The sequence below is a fragment of the Trypanosoma rangeli genome, assembly GCF_003719475.1.
Source record: "Trypanosoma rangeli strain AM80 chromosome Unknown Tra_15.4_contig_00010, whole genome shotgun sequence".
Taxonomy (NCBI): Eukaryota; Euglenozoa; class Kinetoplastea; order Trypanosomatida; family Trypanosomatidae; genus Trypanosoma; species Trypanosoma rangeli.
The window spans coordinates 90,014-106,827 of NW_021705754.1; the positions used below are offsets into that span (position 1 = coordinate 90,014).

Genomic DNA, 16,814 nt, shown 5'->3' on the forward strand with positions numbered 1-16,814 from the left:
GCAAACCAAACAAGATATAAATAAAAATTATGCGCGGCAAGATAAGAGGTGAGAGGCGGGGAGGTTAAATAAACCTTGAAAGAAAAGAAGATATACGCAATGAAAATAAATTAAAAAAATAAGCAAACCAGCGGCTAATCCAAACAACGGTAATGCAATTCGCGCGGCGGGCATATCCTTGCCCCTGCTAGACTACACCCACACGGAGAATGAAAGAGCAAGCAAGAGAAACAAATATATATTTCGCCTCCCTTTGTAGTTTCAATATTTTTTCTTGAATCTTGATGCAGCATCGTTACCTGGCACATCTTCCGTTTCAGCATACCCAACCTTTTCCAGACAACACTATCCCCCGCCCCCCCCCCCTCCCCCTCCCAGCTGCTACTATTACTCGGCAAACTGTAGCACTTCTTTGGCCATCAGTGGAATAAGCTTTGCGGATTTCCTGGAGGAAAAACGCTTTCGTTTAATCAGGGGCAGCAGGAGACCCATGTCCATGATAGACTTGTGGTCCGTCCCACTGCAAGTTGTGCGGAGGCATGAGACACCAGCGGAGGAAAGCTTCACCCGTAGTTCCTCGAATAGTGCCGAGTAATTCTGGCGCTCGCACCATTCCTCGGAGTCAACGAGCTGCACCCGAGTGTGCAACGGCATGGAGATCTTTCCGCCTACAGTACGCTCCAGCAGGCCTAGCGGCCATGCATCAAGGGCAGTAATGGAATAAATGCAGGATGCAATTGCAGGAGTCTTTATGGCGGCAGCTAGCATTGTCAATGCGCCAAAGCCGTGACCAATAAGGTTGATTTTGCTCCCAGAAGAAAGAAATGACTGTAATTCTACAGGCCCAACGTGCAACTGTCGGAGAAGTTGCCCTCCGGAAATGCCCTCTATAATACCTACAATATCCTCAATACGTCTTTCCAGATGCACCTCCATGAGCTCTTCGCTGAGCCCCAGTTCTAGCAAGGACTCGTCCCCATTTCCACCCACAGGTGCGTGGTCAGCCCTCTTTTCAACAGAAATATCTATACAATCAGAATGAAGTACGCTATACACCAGAGCACCGGATGAAGCCAATGCCAGGGCGAGTTGTGAGTATGCCAAGTGATGGGCAGTTAATGCATGACTCAGAATAAATACTTTCCTAGGCGTGCCGTCATGTGCCATTAGTGAGACGATACTCGCGTTGCGAGTACATGGAATCTGCACAAGCTTCAAATGCTTCAGCCAGAGCGTGCCTACCCCGGCCGTCGCCGCCATAGCGTGGATGTAAAAGGAGTCATTGCCAGGAAGCCAAGATTCCCCCTCAATTGGTTTAATAAACGTTGGGTAGTACACAGCAAGGTCGCGCGTAAGGTGACGAATACCAACGTGATGCGTGCCTCTAGATTTCAGTGGCGCAAGCGGAAGAACAACGAGTAGCGCCATTGTACACAAGCTACCGGATGCAAGTAGCATCAGCGACCATACAGCATAAGTAGGTGCTATGAAAAACATAAACAGAGTCAGCAGCATGCCAAACTCAAGCGGCATGAAATGCAAGGACAACAACCAATCTTTTAAGGTGATCTTCATCGCCCTTAACGATTTTGAAGGCCGCTTCACACACCTATACAATGACGGCGCCCCTTGTTTCTTCTGGTACAAGTCATTAAATACAAATGAAAGATACAAAAATAGAGAGAAAGCACAAAACAGACATTATGCCCACATGAGGCTCTGCCGCCTTATTCCAACAAGCTGAGGAGAAAACATGAGAAGATTTTTCTCGCTGAAACACAACTGCACTAGTCAGTCTCACGCCTCAAGGGGGGAAAACAAATGAAAGAAAAAGATGTAAATATTTAACGCCAATAAACAAATGGACAACTCGTTCGGCCACAGTATCCGGGCTCTCGATAAAAGCTTACAAGGTAGAAAGGTGCGGGGGCCCCCGTCACTGCTGGCCTTCCAACGAAGCAAAATCAACTTGGCCTTCTCGCCGCGTGTTCCTTCCAAGAAGCTGCTAGTCACAAAACTCCCCTCCCACCACCACCAGCATTAACAAAAAAAAATATGTCCCGCCATATTCCTGTTTTTTTTTTCTTAAATATTATTTTATGTAATTTTCTTTTCTTGCCAAATAAGCAACGTGAGACACACAGAGAGAGAGAGAGAGAAACAAAGATAAAGAGAGCTGTGGCCTTCTCAGTGTATCAAGGGAATACCCACCACTGTTTTCGCTTTATACGCCTTGTATTGCTCGCCAAAAAATTCCTCACTTTCTAGCAAGGCTTCCTCGTAGGCGATGCGTTTGCGAAAGAAATCCAACATAACGCCGGCATACACCACAAAACACAACGGGTTTGCCAGCACCAGCTGCGAGAGGAGAGTCCGCCAAAAGAAACCAAAGTAGGCTGGATGACGCAGAACCGCGTAAATTCCATAGTCAACAAGGACATGACAGCTGCGCCGCCTTGTCTCAATTAACAGCGAGAAGTTTAACCCACACTGCAGCATCCCAACCACACGCACTAGGTAGAAAGCTACAGACAATACAGCCACTAGAGTAACGTTGCTATAGTTCAGGCGCAGAAACCATCCCGCCAAAGATCCTCGGGACACCTTCCAGGTCTCCGGGACTAAAATCCATTCTACGAAGAACTCTATCCACGCCGCAGAGATGGCCACTGTGTACGCCTTCGAGTTAAATAACAAGAAGGCATCTGGGTGGGTGTCATGACGGCCCAAGGATGCCGCCACTAGAAATTCGCTCATATGAAAAAGCACCGGAATACACAAGATGTAAGCCCCGGCCGCGTATTCCTCAACACTCGCAGTGTACCAGAGGCTGTGGCAGATCAACGCGAACGCAAACATAAAACAGGCTCCGAGACCAAATGCAATGAGTACAGTCTCACGGATCAGCTTATGCTCAGCTTCCTTTTCAAAATTCATTTTTTATTTACCTACGTGAGGAGTCTCGTAACGCTTGACCCTGATGAAACAGAAGGAGCGTGGGTGGGTGGGGCAAAGCAAGAACAACCCCACAAGGAAAAATACCCATCCATTACACCAAAACCAAAAATAAAAGAATGAAGAGAAATACCAATTTTATCAGAGACAACAACATCAGGTTTGGAGGGCAACCGCAACCAAACGATTACGCGACCAGAGGTCAAAGAAAAAGACACTATACGTATATAATATATAACATATAACTAGAGCGCACCAAGGCAGACGTCAAGAAAACAATAACTGTAAACCTGGAAGGCTTCTACTGCGGTCACCCCAGCAGTAACCGTAACTAACCACTGACTATGACAACGTGTCAAATGAGGTTACTCACCCGCATTATACACGTAAAAACAAAGCCAAAAACAATAATAATAACAACATCATCGAAGGAACGACGCCACGACCACTACGCATATACTACTAGGATTCCCCTAAAAAGTCCCAGAAACTCCCCCCCCCCAAATAATAATAATATAAACCGGCCAAAACCTCCACAAAATTCTCAGCTTCTAAACCACACACCGTGGTGGCACTGACAAGTTCAAAAAAAAGGGATAAACAGAACAAAAACAGAACATGTACGAATGCCTGTATACACTGGACCTCCTTCTTGTTTAGTTTCTCCACTCATTATGATCGTTGCCTTTGCTGGCGCGCCCAAAGGCCCATTGTCCTCTATAATATTCTTCTACAAGTTCATCTGGGTAGTCATGTGCACCACATAAAGGCATATACAATGGCATTCCCTTGTTAATCACTCAACGTGAATAACCGGCCTCCTCTAAAGCACGCCGCTCCGGGTTTACTAAGAAGCACGGCGCAGCCACCCACATGGTGTCACGTGAAAAGATTTCGTCGGCATTAATAAGGGAAAATTCATCGTACTTAATATTGAGCGGCAGTGGCATACCGAGTAGGGAGGTGTGATCCCATTCACCTCTCGCTTTCATTTGTGCCGGGGTGTGGGCGGCGTTGCCCTGCATCCATTTCAACCACATTGGTGAGGTTGTGTACGGCGCCTGTTCACGAAACCAGTGGGGATCCACGGGTTCCACCATACAGACGGTGAAGCCGCCCTGAGAGCGGCGTGCAAACCACTATTTATTTCCATTCTCATCCTTACCAACAAAAATTTTCTCATCCTTTCGGCGCCACGGTTCGCCAGTGTAGTAATGCCTTCGAAATGCACCCCAAAGTCCAAACATGCGGAGGTCATGAACCCACCAGCGAAGCCTGTTCCACGTGAAGGAGTCTCTCCACGGCACATCACTCTGTCGGTGATGATGACGTGGGAAGGCGTGAGGGCCATCGTGACACTTGGTGTACACAAAATTGTTCGTTCCACAAAGGGAGGCAGCCGCTGCCGTCTGTCATTATCTCTGCGCCATGGGGTTTGTACCCACCGCACCATAAGTGAAAACACTCGACATGCATGACGTGCGTGCACCTCAAAGACGGCGGCAGCTTCAAACCATGCCAGCAACAAAACTATTATTGGTGTAAAAGTAACTTTCTCTCCTACTATACCCTGTCTGCTGCTACAAATAACGGGGGATATGCCCCTCTGCACGAGTGGCAGAACCAAAAGGAAGCCATTAATAATGATAAACCAAGTGAGTGCAAAAAGAAAAAGGATGAGATAATAACAGCCCCACATGAGTAGACACCAGCACTCCGCAGTGAGGGAGACCGACTTTCAGGCATGAAAATCGTAAGAAAGCAAATGAGAAAACTTAAGAAAGTTGTGATGGGAGGGGGGGGGGATAGACCAAATTAATCGTTGCTTCTCTTCTCTTGTTTTGGCGCTTCCATCCAAACTCAGAACGAACATCGGGACATTATCACACCCCAGCGGTAAAATATTTTGCTTTCTCCTTCTCTTTACTTCTCCTCCTTCGTTCCATGTCCCGCCCTACCCTGTTGCGCTGCGATCCATTCTTTATTCCCTTCCACGCTTCCGGGAGTGAAGAGAACCAATAATTTTTCGCTCCTCCACTGCTGCAGTGACATCACACACAGAGAGTGGTTTATTGCAGCCGGGACACAGAAGTGGCTCCCCTTCTGTTTCATCCCGGCTAATCAATTCCTCCACTTTCTGATTAAAACACGTCTCACAAAACAAGGTCGAACAACAGATGGCCTTCATCGCATTCTTTGCCAGTACCTTGTCCCAGCCACACAAAAGCTTAGACTCTTCTGTGGGCTTCACATCAGCGCCGTCAACGGGGTCCTTGCTATGGCCGTTTGTACCACTCTTTAAATTTGTGTCAGACTTCTTCGGAACATCGGCCATATCAGCAGCAGTCGTCACAACACCGGTAAAGCTCGAGTTGTCGAGCCGACGTTTCACTAAACGCCCATCACGTGTGACAAATTTTGCTGCTGGATCATCCATCGTGCACTCCACCAGCATGGTCTCCGGAATACCCGTTGGAAGTGACAACACCTTCAGCCCCTTCGCCCCCCTTGCTGCCGGGCAATGCTGAATGAGATGTCCGCGCTTGCCACAGTTGTGACAAATATACCCTGGTGGTGGTGGACGAAACGAATCCTCACGACCTCCCATTGCGTTTTCCATGAGACGATTGCGGGCCTGACGTGTTCGCCAACCACCTACCTCATCAATGCCTGTTTCCGCAGCCACGGCCTCACTTAGCTGCGCAAGGCGTTCTTCCTCCGTTAACGAGGCGGAGGCATCCCCCTCTTTGGTGCCCATCCTTGACAAGGCACGCTGACATGGGGGATTATTACTTGCAGGCGCCTCACGCTCGCGCCTCGGCGGTGGTCTACCAGAGGCAACATGGCGCACCACCTCCACTACTGTGTACGCCGGAAGCTCCTCCTCCGGGTGTAAATAATCCGAGGTTCCTGAGACGAAAATGTCTATTTCTTCTGGGGACCCACTCAACTTCGTCGCAATCGCCTCCTTAATCTCACGACATGACATCAGACGACGGGGAACATCAATAATCCCAACGTGATTGCTGGAACGAAGCCTGAATGTAATTGTTGCCACCATAATCTAATTTCTTCTCGTCAAACCTCTGGCGTCTAAGACTATCACAGCCCGCAATAACAAGAACAAACGTGGTGCCTGTTAAGAACAAATTCCGTGCTAATCCTCCGTATGTCCTTTGTTTGTTGTCTTTTATTTATCCCCCTTCTCCCGCTTATTGCCCTTTACAGTGAACGCACACGCCCGTAGTCCCTTTTCCCCGCCTCACCAGACACACACAGCGCTTTTGTGCCACTTTTCCCGAGAAGTGGCGGCAATGCCTCTCCCGACCCGAAATAAAAAAGAAAAAAAAAAGATCAAAAAGGAGAAAAAGAGCACCAAAAAAACAATGAAAACCCCACCACCCAATAATAGAGATATACCAAGATTTAGATATATATAAAAAAAAATACACATGCATGAATGTAAAAGCCACACACCTAAGATGAGCACCACTCCTTTTTCATTCTCCAAAACCGACGTGTCGCAGTAGATGATATGAGAATATAATTCCTCTGCTTCGCAGAATGGTAGGCATAAGATGATGCTACTTGATCTTACAATACCGCCCAAGTCCTCCTTCTTCCTGCTTGAGTATGGCTCCTGATCGGACAGCATGAAACAGCAAATGCCGGCTCCTCAGAAAGTGAAGTGTGGCGCCCCAGTGACAACCTCAGTGCACTTTTATCAAAGAGAAACTTTATACAAATACCACCACGGTCTCCAACGTTCTGCGGAACTGTCCACGCAGAAATGACACCATACACCTTTTCCAGTCAATGTCTGTGTGCAGTGGGATAGACCATCCCCACAAGAAGTAGGGGGTGGTAGGCACCCGCCTCCATTGTTTTCATTTTCTTCTCCATGAAGCTATTCGCTGAAAGAGACACTGGTGTTTTTAGGAATGTGTTGTTGAAGCATCAATTCAACCCTCAATGGTGCGGCATCTCACTGCGCTTTCAAGGGCCAGTTACAGTGGCAGAAGAGGAAGAACCGCTAGCAACGTGGCTCATCCTTTTCCTGACATCGAATAAATACATGAAAAAAGAAATAAATCAAAGTGATAATGAACAAAAGTGAACCAACAAATAAAAAAATAAAAAATGGCGCTTCCTCCCAAGAGTGAAGGATGACAAAACCAAGTAGAAGGAAAAGAAAGTGATTGGAAACGAAACAGCGAGGGGGGGAGGGAGGGACAAGCCCTCAACACGCCTGTAACTACACATAAACGTGTTGTTACGCCTCCAGCTACATCATGACAAATGCACCCGTAAAAGTAACAACAACAATATACACCCCTTTCAATTTTTCCAAACGTCACCTGCCTCTTGCAATGGAAAAAAGGCGCACGTCCCCAGGCATGTTCCCGCCTAATTTTCAAAAGATACGGCAATAATTACTATTTTCACCTTCCGTAAAAATCTTCCTCAATGACAGACTTAACCTGCTCAAAGTATTATTCACCCCTCGCCTCCCCCTCCCCCCACATTCACTCAGCCCCTTGTTCTGCACCTTCCACTCACCAGTTCACTTTACCCTTCTTCCTTTTTTTCTTTTCTCTTTCACTCTCTCTTTTTATCTCTGCCGCATCTTGTTTTCGTTATCAATGACGCAAGAAGTTTGTATCTTACCCACAAGTTAGTTACTGCGTGATGCATAGACGAATCATGGCAGTCTCCACCTCCGTTTCATCCACGCTTGTATCCTCGTCATCCAACGACACCGTTACGACAAGCTCACAGAACTGCGTGCGGTTCTTCCAAAACGGCCGCGGGAGTTTCCCGCCCGCCTCAACCACTTTCTGCCGCTCAATCAATTGCATGAGCGGGAGGTTTGTGTTGGCATGCCTCTTCGATCCGTTCCACAGCATACCTTTGCCGACGCCAATACCAATCACCTCACACAAACCTTTTGTGCCTGCCGATAGAGCAGCATTCAGTTGTTTCTCAAGCATTGTGACAAACTCTTGCACGGTTGTATTTGTCGTCAGGAACACATCAATAGAATCATACTTCGTGAAACCGTCCGGCACACGAATAACCTTCTTTTTGTACGTGTAGTCTTGCTCAGAGAGGTATGTGCTGATGACCTTGGTTCGGTTCTTAATGGGTGTGTCACGCTCAAAGAGCACATAGTTGTTTGTCCCCACGTCAATCATTCCGTTGCGGAGAAATGAGATGTCCTTCTCCTGAAGAGCCTTGAAATACTCGATAAGCGCGAGCCCCGTAACAGCCGCGGTCGTTGTTGCAATGGCTGGAATAATCTTTCCTGCAACCAGTTTTACTTTCATTCGATCCTGCGTCGGAATATTATAGTTTGATGCACGAAGATTGCTCGCGGCAGCCACAAAGTCAATATGAAAGTTATCATCATCATCCTTTTCAAACTCCAGTGGAACGGCCCTTGTCTTGCGACAACGCTCCGCCACACTGACAATATTGTGAAGTACGTGCTGCAGCTGTTCCTCCTTCGTTCCCTCCGTATTGGCCGCATTATCTACCTCCGCAGCGTCCATGAGATCATCATCAAGGCCCTCCAGAGTGCCAGGGTGATACACTGGTACTACACGCTTCGCAATCATTTTGTTTAGCCACTCCGGAGAGCGATACTGCTGCATCCAACGGTTGTTTTCATCGTTGAAGCGGGGCTCATGCTTGGGCGGGTGCACACCGTACATGCATGCAAACAAATTGGCGGCGGCAATGATGAACTCAACGGCGTCCTTGTTGGACGTTATGCTTGCCGGGTCAACGTTCAGCGCCGTTGGGTATTTACGGTGGCCAGACCAAAAGTCGTCCCCGTTCTTTTTCTTGGCATTCCGCGGGAAGGAACGCTGCAGGTCCATAATACGATCCCGGAACAGGTGGAACATCACCTCCCACGCACATTGAAAGCATTTTTCCATGTCAACTCCGGTAGAAAGAACGGCAAGTACTTTTTGCAGCATATGCAAAATACCAAGGTTTTTTTCCACCAAACTAAGGCGCTCTCCTGGGCTTTCGGCCGCGTCAATTTCTCGTTTTACTCGTTGTTTAAAGGCACTAGGGTCCTCCAAGAGCTGTCCCACCGTCTGCATCGGAGACACAAAAAGGTCATCAAACTGGGCCCGGGACCACTCGATGCAGTGATCAAAGATGTAGGGAAAATTGCGTAGAGTGCACATGGGAATACCACCAGAGGCGTCTGCCGCGCCACCATCCGCGTAGGATGTGGTTTTGCCTGGAACGATGATATCAACATTGCCGCCTGTTCCCATCGTTCCAGCCTCCACAAGAATCTTGCGAAACTTCACGCATTGCTGATCCACGTACAACCTTGCCTCCATGTTGTCAAGAGCATTCACCACAACATCCAGTCCGCTCCAAAAGACATCGTGATATAAGTGCTCCGTGTTTGCGCCAATATGGTCCTGACGAGGATCAATAACGGCGCTCTTGTTCATGGCGCGCATTCGTGCTGCTGCCGCAACAGACTTGGGCTGCCCAACATTTTCCTCGCGGAAGAGAAACTGTCGACTGAGGTTCGATACCTCAATACGGTCATTATCAGTTACAAGGAGTGAACCATGTGGTCCACATGCCAATCCACATAGAGCAAAGTTTTTGATGTTCTCACATCCCAGCGCACCACAACCAACCATAAATATGCGGAGATTTCCCAGCCTCTCCTGAAACGTTTTACCAAGCAGAGCAATCAGGTGATCGTAACGCGAGTTACATGGCTTGTAGTCATCCGAATTCATGTACAGCGCACTGCTTGCAAGGATGGGGGCACAGCTGAAGTGAAACCATTGACAAATAGGTGTGTACTTCCCTGTTATTTTCACAATTTCTTGAGCCACAATAGCCCCAAAAAAGGCGCACAAAGGTTGAAGCTCCGCATCGGAAACAAGCGCCTGGGTGCGAATAAAAGACTCATCCACATGGTCCACACTGAGTGGCACATGTAGCGACGGTGGGGGAGCAGGGCGTGGAGGGAACTCCTCTCTTTCTGGTTCCAAAAACAACTGGTGCTCTGGAATCTTAATTTTTTCCTTTGCTGCCTTGTTTTTTGCATTAATGGTATGGGCCCAAGACAACACCTCCTCTGCTTCTTTCCCATCATGTAGTTTCGGAGGCCTTCCGTGTTTATCCACAAACCTTAGTAACGCACACAAAAAGAGATGCCACTGCGACTCCTCCGATCCATCCATCATGGAACCGACAGGAACAAATTGACCAGGACACACAACGGCCTCATTAAGTGTTTTGAATTCCAGTTGAAATACCTCCTTCAGTTCATGTATGAAACCACCGGTCTCATACGCAGAGTAACCCTGACTCTCAAGGGACGGGTATATGCGCACCGTATCATGGGGATCGTTAGGGCACACCACGCCGTTAAAGACACATTCATTCACGCTTTCTCCATTTGACTTACGCAATCCTCGCACCTCCGTAAATTTCACCTTGGTGTAGTCCCGGAGCGCACCAGGGGTTTGACCCTCGGGCGTTTCATAGCGGACACGCGTGTAGGGCGTCCCTGTCTTGTCCTGCTTCGTGAGGACCTCCACCACAGACTTCTGAAGCAGTGGGCGACCATCCGGGTCTTTTACAGTAAAGCGAGCGCCGTGATCGGCAAAGACGGACCCGAGCGCGCCACCTTGAAAGGAAAAAATAAATGATATAGGTGATGTCTGGGAGTGACAAAACTGATTCCACTTCGTGAGGGTCTTCAAGGAATACTCAGGGGCAGCAGATGTGAAGACGAGGGCATTGACTTGACTGACCACTGCCTCGCTGAGGGTGTCCACGACCCGCACACGAACGTTTGGGTTCAATTCAGCAATCATCCGCTGTGACGCCTCGGCTCGGGTGAGACCAGCACGCAGTGCTGCCTCGGTGACCGCAAAGTTAACGCCCATATCTTTTGGTGTGGACTTTGCCGGGTCACACAGGATGATTGTATGAACCCCAGCCATGGATAGATTCTTTGCTGCCTCAATTCCAACACCGCCGCAGCCGACAATGAGCACCTTGAAAGAAATGAGCTTTACCATTGTCTCCAGTCCATAGGTGCCAATTGTGCGACTTTGCTTGTCAAGAAACTTGGAGTCAACGACGTAGGAGGATGGGGTAGCGGTAGCTGCCTCCACTGTGGGCATCTCCGCGGCACCTTTTTCTGTCTTGCTCGTCCTCGTCATCGCTGTCGCGGTATTGTTGTTAAAGTTCAAAGATTGTGATGTGTGCTCCATTTTATAAAACCTTGTAGCCTTTGGGCAAAGTGCAGAATATCCAGATTGATGTTCCCGTGTGCGCTTTTGCATGTGTAACTTTATCCATTACAGAGGTGGAGGGATATTTAGGGCGCAGCGGGGCTCAGCGGATCGAAAACAACGCAAAACAACACACGCACACACATATTGAAACATGAATTAAAAATCAAGAACAAAAAGAAAACGGCCACACACAAATAAAAGAAAAAAACAACGACCAAAGGGGTTTATAGTCCCCCGCCGTCCCAACATGCATGACGAGTGTGTCTCGTTATCACTTTTGTTTTTCCTCTCTTTCTCTCGTCTCAAAAGAAGCCAAGAGAGTTTAACTCCCAGGATTGTCAAGATAAAAGCTGAAGTAACACACACAAACAGGAATGGGTCGCATGTGCGGGCCACCACTTTCATCACAATCGGCTTCGCTTTGATGGAGCAGTGTTACCTCACCGTCCTCGACAGTGTACCACCTGCGCCTTATCATTTAACTCGACAAAATTGTTTTCACGCAAAGTCCGGTACCACCGGACAGAACGTGGGCCCGCGTGCCAAATAGTGGTCTCCCGGTATGATCCATCCAGCTGAACTACGCCGCGCCTCCTCAAACATGATATCCAAAGAAGCATTCACATCCGTTGTTTTTCCCCATCGTCAGTAGCACTCAGTGACAGGGACGCAAAGACAATAAAGTTGCGTCACAAGACAAGAACGCCCCGAGTGGATAGAAAAACATTGAGGCTAACTCTGCCTATCGCTAGATCGAATATCCATGTCCCACTAAAATCAGCTCCCAGTTGCGAGACACCCAACCTGCTGGTGCCCGCTCCAAACTGTGCGGAGGAGCAAATGAGACACTCCTCCTCATATCCGTCCGTCACCATCACTGCGTCAACGTGGCTTGGTGGATCCATCACCAGGTCAATAACCCGCACATGCGTCGGAATGCATGCGGCACAACGGCTTTACAACACAAAGGAGAGACCTCTCAGCATGAGCGACCGTATCATTGGCGCCTTGACGTCAATGGGGGCACCTCCAAGGTAGCTAAGCCATTTTCCATGACGCAATTATAGTGCTTTGAGAGCCTCCTTTTCCGCCATGAGACGATGAAAAACTTGGCTGTATGCACCAAGACGACTAGCCCGCATTGCAAGATGCGCGCCAGAGGAGGATTACCCTTTCAGGCTCATTAATATCTTTGCTGTACTCGTGGCTGAGGTTGCTGAATCCCCCCACAATTTCACTCAGTGACTTCATAGAATTCACTGCCACAATTTCCATTCTTGTTGTACTCACCTCCCGTAGCATGCTATGAGTTTGTTTGAAGTTGTTAAAGCTCTCCTTTCTCGGACGTTGCAAAAGCCCTGGCCTGTAACCTTAGTTGAGGTACCATCCGCGGTGACTATTTTGCCTCAAACCTGCACGCCGCCCAGCCATGTGCTCCGCTATGCGGTAAGGGTTGTGAACTTTTGATCGGGAAATGTAACATTGAGTGCCGCCTCCAGTTTTGCATCGTCGCAGAACGACGCACCTAACATCCATTGCATGGTATAGAGAGTACCTGCCGCACCACTTATGCGCTGTGACGCAGTTTTCGCTACCATTTCGACGTCCTCGTGTTGGCGCGCACTTACTCCCGTGGCACCACACTGCATCGCCGCGTAGACCTTTACGGGCCTCCAATGCGCAAGCTCCAGCCCCTAAACGACGTCAATAGCGTCCGCTGTTTCATTGTTCAATCGAATGGCACACCAGTTCCACACATGGGGCAAATGCGTACAGTCGCGTCATTGCTTTTTGCAAATAGTGCGTATCTTCAGGATTTCTGGGTACAACACAGTCAAATGTGTAATTACAGCCAAGGTTTTGCATCCCTCAACTGAGGAAAGCAAGTGATCTCTATGCTATTCGAGGCGCGCATCATACGCATCCTGCCCTCCACCACCGTGCAGCGGGGGATCCAGTAGCAGAACATTTCCTGACCCACGTTGTCCTCGCGATTCACCACACCCTGATTCCCACGCAACACGGCTAGCTGCGTCGATTGTAGGGCAGGCTCCACCACCTTCACCTCCTGTTGCGGGTCAACATCCCCCGTCTCAAAACTTGTGCCGTTGAGAGAAAATTTGTAGCAGGGAAGAACATTTTATTCCTCTTTTTTTTTTTGCTTGGAATCACGATCAGCTGGTTGTCCGCGTACCACAGCTCCAGTACACCCGCATGCACCGATGCCGGTTCTGCCATCGCCTAATCCAGCAACAGCAGCGGCTCTTGGACGAACTGCTCGGAGAGAGCCTGAAAAAACTCATCATCGCACGTAATTTTTCCGTCGGCTGTAAGAATCCAAACCGCTGAATCGGTAGCACATCTTCTTTTTATGGCCCACCACCACCCACGACACGGCCGCAACGGAAACAACGAAGTCCTCCCCGTCTTACGGCTCCTCGTCCCCCGTCAGTGTATAACGGAAGAATGGGACAAACAGGCCAAAACATCGATTTTCATCAAGGCGCCCCTGCACATTCCAGCGCTCCAGTCCACAGTGCTTGTGCGGCGCGTCACGCCCAAGACAGAGTTTGGCGTTATTCTCTTCTGTTCCCTCATCTTCATCTGTTCCAGCTCTTGCCCTCAAGAAACGCATATGATCACGCAAACCCTCATCTCCGTACGTCTCCATTCCCCGTTTTTTTTTGTCGTTTGCTCACTTGCTTTCTTCTTCCCACGTTATATGCCCTGTGTGTTTGTATCCCCTTATTTGTCTCTTTTTCTTCACACAGAGTACGAGAGATATTACGGTATGAGAGCAAAAGAGCACCAGAAAAAAAAACGGATATACATATACGCATATATATATATATATATACTCCCCTCCAAAAAAAAAAAAAAGGCAAGAAACGGCACCGGGACACACAGGCAGTGAAGTAAAGACTCCTCCTTTTACCATAAATCCAGCACGCGGATTGCACAAAAAACCGGCATCACCCTTGGTAGCCTAGCTCGACGAACGAATAGATTCAGCAGCTGAAAATATGCGTATACCTTTAACTGTATATCAACCAAACATCAGGCATACTGTAAAATATTTACATCAAAGCTGCCATGCGTATCATTTTTTTTTCAATTTTGTTTTATTTCCTCATTAAATTTTCTGTAGAAGGTGACTCACACATTTAAAGAAAAAAAAGGAACTCCTTACGATATATATATATATATGCTTGGGATAAAATATAAATTAGGATACGGGTTCAATTACAACTTTGCCCACTTGGCATGTTGCTGTGCCCGCCTCCATTGCTCCCTTAACCTCTCTTTAGAACCCCCGGACACACCAGGCCTGATCACATGCAAAACGTTCGTTTTGTTCGATATGGTCTTTGCCTCCTCCAGCGACTTCCAGACACCTGCAGCTAGGCCGGCACACAAAGCTGCACCAAGCGCAGTGGTTTCGGCCATCATCGGAAGACGAAGTTCAATTCCCAAAATGTCTGACTGCATCTCCATCAGAAGATGATTTGCAGTCAGTCCACCATCCACACGAAGAAACTCCACTTTAACTCCCGTGTCTTTCTCAAGTGCCTCCAAAACATCAAAAACCTGAAGCACAATGGAGAGTAGCGCGGCGCGAAGGAGATGGGCGCGGGTTGTCTTCAACGTCATCCCCAAAATAGTTCCACGGGCAGAAGCATCCCAGTTAGGTGCCAGAAAACCGGAAAACGCAGGTACAAACATGACACCTTGCGTATCAGGCACAGTTCTGGCCAACTTCTCACAGTCAGAGATGTCGCCAACAAGTTGCATATTAGCTTTAAACCATTCAAGCGTTGACCCAGCTCCAGCAATGGAGCCTTCAAGAGCGTAGGTTAACGAGGACTTGTTACCAAGCTGATAGGCAACAGTGGAGAGAAGACCATGGTTTGAAAAATGCACCTTTTCCCCCACATTCATAAGCACAAAACATCCAGTACCATACGTATTTTTTGTCTCTCCCTGTTTGAAGCACATGTTCCCAAGCAACGCACCCTGCTGGTCACCTATGCACCCCATGATTGGTGTTGGGTGCTGCAGGGCTGCAATTAGTCCGCCTTCGTCAGAACAAACATCCGTAAACAGCTCGCTGTTGCTCCGGATCTCTGGCAGACAATCCATAGGAATGCCAAGTTTCTCGCAAAGCTCGACAGACCATTTGCACGTGCGAATATCCATCAAAAACGTGCAAGAAGCGTTTGTCACATCCGTCGCAAACACCTTCCCACCACTTAGCTTCCAGAGCAACCAAGCATCAACGGTTCCGAAGCAAAGAGTGCCACGCCGACGCGCCTCCGCCACCTTAGCAACATTATCAAGCATCCAGCGCATCTTAAACGCAGAAAAATAGGTGCTTACACGCAAGCCATTCGTTTTGGAGGCAAACAAAGGATCACCACCACCCAACTCTTTGATCACACGCAAAGTCACCTCACAGGTACGCAAGTCATTCCACACAATCGCACCACACAGAGGCTGCTGTGTCACACGATCCCATGCCACCGTTGTCTCACGTTGGTTCGTAATGCCAATCGCCTCAAGTTTTACAAAAGATGGGATCCGACGCTGTACATCTTCCATCGCAGCAACAATGCACATGCAGCTTGACCGAAACAGCTCCATTGGATCATGTTCAACCCAACCTGCCTGTGGAGTCAACTGTGCAATCGGCATCTGACACCGCGCAACCATGCGTTGCTCCTCATCAAATATAATAAAGCGAGTTGATGTTGTTCCCTGATCCAGCGCACCAACGTACTTCATGGCCCCCGCAGTAATATAACCTTTCTCACTCTTGTCTCTTGGAAGAAAAAAAACAAAACAAAACAAATGCAAATAAAAACATACACTGACATAAATTAAAAAAACAGTATTAAACAAAAACATCAAATATATGCATAACTACATCTAAGCCAATAATCACACACACCTCATCAAAAGCAACGATTCTAGCCTTATTATACTAACCTTCAAAGCGATAATACAACACCATTAAAAGGAAGCGAATAAGGCTTAAAAACAAAAAAAAATCCAACATATCCCCCTACACAAAAAAAACAACAACACACAAAACACTAAGAAGCAAATAAAAGTACGCAGCGAGGACGCACGTCAGAAGCCCTGAAGAGTCTCGTTTCACCGTCACAATATCAGTAGCGGAGCAGGGTCAGTGTCATCATCGGCGCTCACTCAGCGTCCCCAACGCCATGTGCTCTCGGTCAGTTCCATTCCCCGATACACCACTGGTGGGGCGTGCGGGGTACACTTCGACCTCCTCGCTTCATGCTGCTGCGCAAACATGCATGCAACGTCTGTAATGCGGCGAGAGATAGAGGAAAGAGATGGGGGGAGGAAGAGGAGGCAGGGAGTGTCATACTGCTTACGGCGTTGCGTGTGAATCCAGCAGTCACGCACGTTGTGTGTGTCCTGACGCATCATGAGTAGAATCATTGTGTGGTAGCACAGCAAGAAGAGGGGAGGGACAAAGAAAGGAGTGTGTGTGTGTGCGATCAGAGCCCGGCAACGTTGTCGCTCGGGCCTCTCCAT

The 16,814-nt window shown here is 48.3% G+C and overlaps 6 protein-coding genes and 1 pseudogene across 6 annotated transcripts, besides 5 other annotated features; all 7 read right to left on the reverse strand.

The window, feature by feature from the left end:
• The first annotated feature begins 349 nt into the window (after positions 1-349).
• Positions 350-376: a microsatellite.
• An 11-nt stretch (positions 377-387) lies between these two features.
• On the reverse strand, positions 388-1,575 carry TraAM80_00595 (phospholipase A2-like protein; the record flags this gene model as incomplete). Its single annotated transcript, XM_029377667.1, has 1 exon — positions 388-1,575. One exon carries the CDS (start codon positions 1,573-1,575, stop codon positions 388-390), a length of 1,188 nt encoding a protein of 395 aa, XP_029242534.1.
• Positions 1,576-2,075: 500 nt separating this feature from the next.
• Positions 2,076-2,117: a microsatellite.
• A 16-nt stretch (positions 2,118-2,133) lies between these two features.
• Positions 2,134-2,176: a sequence feature (GA-rich).
• Positions 2,177-2,187: 11 nt separating this feature from the next.
• Positions 2,188-2,937, reverse strand: TraAM80_00596 (prenyl protein specific carboxyl methyltransferase; the record flags this gene model as incomplete). Its single annotated transcript, XM_029377668.1, has 1 exon — positions 2,188-2,937. One exon carries the CDS (start codon positions 2,935-2,937, stop codon positions 2,188-2,190), a length of 750 nt encoding a protein of 249 aa, XP_029242535.1.
• Positions 2,938-3,343: 406 nt separating this feature from the next.
• Positions 3,344-3,375: a sequence feature (A-rich).
• A 380-nt stretch (positions 3,376-3,755) lies between these two features.
• TraAM80_00597 (NADH:ubiquinone reductase (H(+)-translocating)) lies at positions 3,756-4,055 on the reverse strand (the record flags this gene model as incomplete). The annotated part of the gene is made up of 1 exon (XM_029377669.1): positions 3,756-4,055. The coding sequence occupies one exon, from the start codon at positions 4,053-4,055 to the stop codon at positions 3,756-3,758; it is 300 nt and encodes a 99-aa protein (XP_029242536.1).
• Positions 4,056-4,936: 881 nt separating this feature from the next.
• TraAM80_00598 (nucleic acid binding protein) lies at positions 4,937-6,016 on the reverse strand (the record flags this gene model as incomplete). The annotated part of the gene is made up of 1 exon (XM_029377670.1): positions 4,937-6,016. One exon carries the CDS (start codon positions 6,014-6,016, stop codon positions 4,937-4,939), a length of 1,080 nt encoding a protein of 359 aa, XP_029242537.1.
• Positions 6,017-7,634: 1,618 nt separating this feature from the next.
• On the reverse strand, positions 7,635-11,297 carry TraAM80_00599 (putative ubiquitin-activating enzyme e1; the record flags this gene model as incomplete). Its single annotated transcript, XM_029377671.1, has 1 exon — positions 7,635-11,297. One exon carries the CDS (start codon positions 11,295-11,297, stop codon positions 7,635-7,637), a length of 3,663 nt encoding a protein of 1,220 aa, XP_029242538.1.
• A 276-nt stretch (positions 11,298-11,573) lies between these two features.
• Positions 11,574-13,932, reverse strand: TraAM80_00600 (hypothetical protein; annotated as a pseudogene).
• Positions 13,933-14,073: 141 nt separating this feature from the next.
• Positions 14,074-14,106: a microsatellite.
• Positions 14,107-14,492: 386 nt separating this feature from the next.
• On the reverse strand, positions 14,493-16,031 carry TraAM80_00601 (putative glycerol kinase, glycosomal; the record flags this gene model as incomplete). Its single annotated transcript, XM_029377672.1, has 1 exon — positions 14,493-16,031. One exon carries the CDS (start codon positions 16,029-16,031, stop codon positions 14,493-14,495), a length of 1,539 nt encoding a protein of 512 aa, XP_029242539.1.
• Positions 16,032-16,814: the final 783 nt, after the last annotated feature.